Raw genomic sequence first — 6,544 nt, forward strand, 5'->3', positions numbered from 1 at the left:
TACCTTTTCAGTCTTGCAGGCCCCAAATGTTCTTGGGGTTGCTTTCTCTTCACCTTCTCTGTTTGTTCCCCAGCCACCATGCACAGTCCATTCAGTCCCTTGGCTAGCAGGATGATTTTTAGGTTAATTTTTAGGTCCTTCCACCACTTGGAAATGTCCAAGCCATCTGTGCCGTCAGGGTCGCTCAGGTCATTGCCAGACCACAGCTCCATATGTCTCCTTTTCTGGTATTTTCACACAAATTCTTTTGCTAGTTGGGGTTTAGTCCACTTCTGTATCCTTCCTTTCAAGGCTCAGGGTTCCAAGATTTTCTTCTGTGTCTGTGTTAATTGGTTTTCCTTGTCTTTGGTGAAGAGGGTCTGTGCAGTCCTTCTGCCTAGTCCACCATCTTGCAGGAACTCTCCAATACTACTATTACTTAAATTTACTCACTGATCACCAAAGCCAAAAATGAGGAAATTTGAAGATTTTAACCAACTTCTGCAGTCTGAAATTGACTGAACATGCAATCAAGATATGTTGATTATCATTGGTGTTTAGAATGGAAAAGTTGAAAACAAAGAAGAATTACAGGTAGTTAGAAATTACGGCCTTGGTGATAGAAATGACGCTGGAGATAACATGATAGAATTTTGCAAGGCTAATGACTTATTCATTGCAAATACCTTTTTTCAGTAACATAGATGATGGCTATACATGTGGACTTCACCAGATGGATTACACAGGAATTGATCAACTACATCTGTGGCAAGAGGCAATGGAGAAGCTCAATATCTTTGGTCAAAACAAGGCCAGGTAATGATTGTGGAACAGGCCATCAACTGCTCATATGAAAGTTCAAGTTGAAACTTGAGACAATTAAGAGAAGTCTATCAGAGCCAAAATATGACCTTGATTATATCCCTCCTGAATTTAGAGACCATCTAAAGAACAGATTTGATGCACTGAACACCAATGACTGAAACCAGAGGAGCTGTGGGATGACATCAAGAACTTCATCCTTGAAGAAAGCAAAAGGTTGTTAAAAAGACAAGAAAGGAAGAAAAGACCAAAATGGATGTCAGAAGAGACTTTTAAACTTGCCCTTGAGTGGAGAGTAGCTAAAGAAAATGGAAGAAATGACAAGATGAGTGAGCTGAAAAGAAGATTTCAAAGAGCGGCTCAAGTAGACAAAGCCAATTACTATAATGAAATGTGCAAAGACCTGGAGTTAGAAAACCAAAAGGGAAGAACACATTGGCATTTCTCAAGCTGAAAAAACTGAAGAAAAAAATTCAAGCCTCAAGTTGCCACAATGAAAGATTCTATGGCCAAAATATTGAATGATGCAGGAAACATCAAAAGAAGATGGAAGGATACACAGAGTCACTGTACCAAAAAGAATTGGTCAATGTTCATCTATTTCAGGAAGTGGAATATGATCTAGAACCAATGGTATTGAAGGAAGAAGTCGAAGATGCACTGAAGGAACTGGTGAAAAGCAAGGCTCTAGGAATTGATGGAATACATATTGAGATGTTTCAATAAATGGATGCTGCGCTGGAGGCACTCATTCATCTATGCCAAGAAATTTGGAAGACAGCTACCTGGACAACTGACTGGAAGAGATCCATATTTGTACCCTTTCCAAAGAAAGGTGATCCCAAAGAATGTGGAAATTATCAAACAATGTCATTGATACCACACACAAGTAAAATCTTACTGAAGATAATTCAATAAAAATTACAGCAGTATATTGACAGAGAAATTCCAGAAATGCAAGCTGGATTCAGAAGGGACATGGAATGAGGGATATCATTGCTGATATTAGATGGATCTTGGCTGGAAACAAAGTACACCAGAAAGATGTTTACTTGTGTTTTATTGACTATGCAAAACCATTCAGTTGTGTGCATCAAAACAAATCATGGATAATATTGAGAAAAATGGGAATTCCAGAAGACTTAATTGTGCTCATGAGGAACCTGAACACAGCTCAGGAGGCTGTTGTTTAAACAGAACAAGGGGATACAGCATGGTTTAAAATCAGGAAGGGAGTACTTCAGGGTTGACTCCTTTTCTCGTATTTATTCAACCTGTATGCTGAGCAAATAATCTGAGAAGATGGACTATATGAAAAATGTGGCATCAGAATTAGAGGAAGACTCATTAACGACTGCAATATGCAGATGACACAACTTTTCTTTCTGAAGTGAGGATGACTTGAAGCATTTGATGATGAAGATGAAAGAATACCATCTGAATATGGATTACACTTCAACATAAAGAAACCAAAAATCCTCACAACTGGACTTAAGCATCATCATGTTAAATGGAGAAAATATTGAAGTTGTCAACAATTCTACATTACCTGGATTCACAATCAATACTAATGGAAGCAGCAGTCAAAACATCAGATGACATAGTGCATTGGGTAAATCTGTTGCAAAAGACCTCTTCAAAGTGCTAAAGAGCAAAGATGTCTCTTTGCAGACAAGTTTGGCTAATCCAAGCCATGCTATTTTTCTGACATGAATGTGAGAGCTGGATCATGAATAAAAAAAAAAAAAACAAAGAAGAGTTGTTGCTTTTGAGTTGTGGTGTTGGCGAAGAATACTGAAAGTATCATGGACTGGAAAAGAACTAACAAATCTGTCCTGGAAGAAGTGCAGCCGGAATGCTCCTTGGAGGCAAGAATGGCCAGACTTCGTCTCACCTACTTTGGTCATGTTGTCAGGAGGGACCATTCCCTGGAGAAGGCTATCATGCTTGGTAAAGTGGAGCATCAATGAAAAAGGGGAAAGTCCTCAACAAGCTGGATTAACACAGTGGCTGCATCCGTCGGCTCACGTATAGCAAGGATTGTGAGGCTGGAGCAAGATGGAGCAGTGTTTTGTTCTGTTGTACATAGGGTCACTATGAGTTGGACTTGACTCGATGGGACCTAACGATGACAACACCAACATATGTGTTATATATGTATGTGTGTGTATAGAAAATAAAAAAGCTGTTGTCATCTTATCTGAATATCTTTACCTAAAAGACTCTTGCTGATTATTGCTAGCAGGGAAAACTTTTGTGAAAACTTCCTTCTGCCTTTTTAGTGATAATCTATACTATGCATGTTCTAGCTGGTTATTTCATATATATTGTATAGAATATCCTAGACTTTTCACACAAATGTTGCAAACTGAGTACTATTATCCCCATTTTTGAGATGAAGAATCTGAGACTGAGAGAGTAATCCAAAACTATACAGCATCTACGAGGCAATATTGACATTTTTTTTCAGGGATGATTGATTATAAAATTTATGCTCTTTCTAACACACTGTATTTGCTTATTTGTTTGAATAGATCTATTTTCTTCTTCTTCTTCTTCTTCTTTTTTTTTTTTTCTTCAGGGAAGAGCCTAGATTCCAGGTCCCTTTTCAGTTGCTGACTTCTCTTATGGATATAGACACACTTATGACCAAATGGAGATGTAAGTCTTTCCCTCCCTCACCTATCTTCCTTAGCCCACCATCCTGTGTTTTGTTTTTTCCTCTTCTGTCCTCTTTTCTCTCTCTCTTTTTCCCTATCTTATGTGTGTGGTTGAGTTGCTCCCACTTTTTTTTTTTTTTTTTAATACCAGCCTGTCACTCCCAGGGCAGACTAATCTGGTAAGGAGAGTAGGCCCAGTGCCTGGGGCCCACAGTCTGTTTGAGGATCTATGTTTTATCAGAAGAATAAAATTAACTTTTACATAAAAAAATGACTTACTATATTAACATGCTCACCTTTATGACAATGCAGGTAAAAGATAATTTTTAATATTTTTTGTTGTTGTTGCTGTTGCTGAGGAATTGACTCACTAAGAAAAAGTGCCAAAGGCTCAGGAAATCATATATGGCCCTGCTTTACCCTATTGTGTTCACAAACTAAATGTAATGTTCAGTGGAGTAAAATGCATGCAGCCTAAACCAAGTGAGTTGCCAGGCAACCTAACAGTTTCATTGGGCTCTCACAGATGAAACTTCCATATAGCTACCTGATAAGGTGTCAGCCTCTGCTCAGAAGCAATAATGATTACCAGCCCTTTGCTTTCAAAACATTGCAGAACTAATGGTAGAAAACTACCCATGGATTAATCTGTGTGTTTTCCTAGATAACCACGTGTGCATGGTGCACAGAATGCTGGGCAGCAAGGCTGGCACTGGTGGTTCCTCAGGCTATCAGTACCTACGCTCAACAGTGAGGTAAGATGGGAGAAATCCATCTTTTCACTTTGGTGAAAGTCACCAATTCTTTGTTTCCTCATATATTCGGCCATTGTCTAAGAAAAGTCTTTTATATACGCTTCTGTTGAACTTCTAACAACTTAATTGTTGTTAGGTTGAGATATTAAAAAGTCTTCAGGTGTGCAAATGGTTAATGTAATCCATTTCTAACTAAAAAGATGGAAGTTCAAGTCCTCCCAGAGACACCTTGGAAGAAAGTCTTGGTGACCTACTTCCAAAATAAACATCAGACATCGAAAACCCTGTGGAGCACATTTCTACTCTTGACATACATGAGGTTTCAAAGCGTGCTTTTTTTTTTTTTTTTTCTATTTGAACCTTTGGAATTCATTATATAAAATCATTAATTATTGAAGTTCAACATTTGATATGGTGATGAAAAGGAACACAGAATGAATGGCTGAATGACCTGTGAGGAAATAAAGGAATTAATGGTGTCTATACCTAGGCAAAAATGTCTTCTACTCATTCTGGCTCAAAAATTGGACTAAAACTGTCATCATTAAATTTCACTAATGTCATCTTGATCAGATGAAGGACCCAGCTAAAAAGTAATTTCTTGTTTCTTGATATGAGTATTTTATATTATAAAAGTACTTACAACTATATTGTAGAGTGCACTTTTCACAGTGTTTAGAAACCAAAACCACCAAAACAAGATGGTACCCAGGTACCAATGCCAACAACTTGGAAAGGGATCAAAATTGGAGATCCTGGACAGAGTGGGAGAAAAATGAGTAACAAAATTTAAAAAACATAACAAAACAAAACAAGAAAACAAGATTACTTGTCAGATAGACTCCTCAGGCATGGAATTGGACTCATTCCCATGGTTTAACTCTCAGTCAAACAATAGATAGGGATGTGAACAACTACACAAGGGAGATGCATTCCTTAGAACAATCAACCATGGGAGATCAGAAGGGTAGTTTTGCACAGGGAGAAAGATCAGACAGCAGGAATGCATGGGTAAGAAGGACACAGGGACAGAGTAAGCACAGGGAGGAAGTGGGAAGACAGCTGTTAAATTGGGGAGGGGTGGTAATCAGTGCCATGAAAAAAAGAAAGATGTATGTACTGTTGAACAGAAAACAAACCTGTTCTGTAAAATTTCACCTAAATCATAATAAAAAGTAAATACATAAATAAATAGAAGTAACCAAAACCAAACCTACTCCTTTGAATCAATTCCAACTTATAGTAAGCCTAAACCAAAAACCAAAAGGAGCTCTGGTGGTGTACCTAAGGCACTTGACTGTTAACCAGAATGTTGGTGGTTCAAAGCCACCAGCCACTCCACAGAAGGAAGATGGGGCAACAGGACAGAGTAAAAGGAGCTCTGGTGGTTCAGTACCTAAGGCATTTGACTACTATCCATAAGGTTGGTGGTTCAAATCCACCAGCTGCTCCATGGAAAGATGATGGGGCAATCTACTTCAGTAAAGACTTATTGCCTTGGAAACACAATGGGGGTTGCTATGAGTTGGAAACCACTCTATGGCAGTGGGTTTATAGGACAGAGTAGAACTGCCCCATAGGGCTTCCAAGGCTATAAATCTTTATGGAAGCAAGCTTCCCATTTTTCTTCAGAGGAACTGCTGATGGGTTCGACCACTGACGTTTTGGTTAACATCCTAGCACTTTAATCACAGTGTCACCAAGGCTTCTGTTTAGAAGTAGTCAAAATTTATTGAGTACTTACACATGCTACAACTTTTTCTAGGTTATCTGCATTCATTATTTTGATTCATTTTCACAATATGATAGACCAATAAGGAGGAAATAATGAAGGAAGGAAGGAAGCAGGCGAGAGACATCTGGAAATACTGGAAAAAATTTATATGTCACCTTATAATCAGCTTAAGAATAAATTGAATATTCACATTAGCTCCCCAAATTCCTCATAGTAAATTGTTTTCATTCTTGTTTTACTTCCAAATAAGATTTTAAAATTCACTGGCTTTAATTTCCACCATTTCTAATGTATTTTAACTTTCCCTAAGAATAAACTCTACACTCATTATAAAAAAAACCTTGGTTTGAGTTTCCACCTTCTTTTCATATTCTTTTTTCCTGGGGATAATCTCTGTAAATGTGAAATAGTCATGATTATACAAAATAAGTGCACAGAACATGAGTAGTGGTAGGAATGTTGTTGTTATTGTTGTTAAGTGCCGTCGAGTCATTTCCGACTCATAGCAACCCCATGCACAGCAGAACGAAACACTACCCAATCCCGTGCCAGCCCCACAATCCCTGCTATACTTGAGCCCATCATTGCAGCCA

At 38.2% G+C, this 6,544-nt stretch overlaps 1 protein-coding gene across 1 annotated transcript in view; it reads left to right on the top strand.

Annotated features, from left to right (window-relative positions):
- TDO2 (tryptophan 2,3-dioxygenase) overlaps positions 1-6,544 on the top strand; it is a 46,547-nt gene that overhangs the window by 35,868 nt on the left and 4,135 nt on the right. Inside the window, exons 10-11 of the mRNA XM_007943978.2 lie at positions 3,383-3,462; positions 4,126-4,216. Of these exons, the coding sequence (XP_007942169.1) occupies positions 3,383-3,462; positions 4,126-4,216 (171 nt within the window). The remainder of the gene's footprint in view (positions 1-3,382; positions 3,463-4,125; positions 4,217-6,544) is intronic.

Source organism: Orycteropus afer, unplaced genomic scaffold (genome assembly GCF_000298275.1).
Source record: "Orycteropus afer afer isolate SDZICR_OR568_19922 unplaced genomic scaffold, OryAfe1.0 scaffold00116, whole genome shotgun sequence".
NCBI lineage: Eukaryota > Metazoa > Chordata > Mammalia > Tubulidentata > Orycteropodidae > Orycteropus > Orycteropus afer.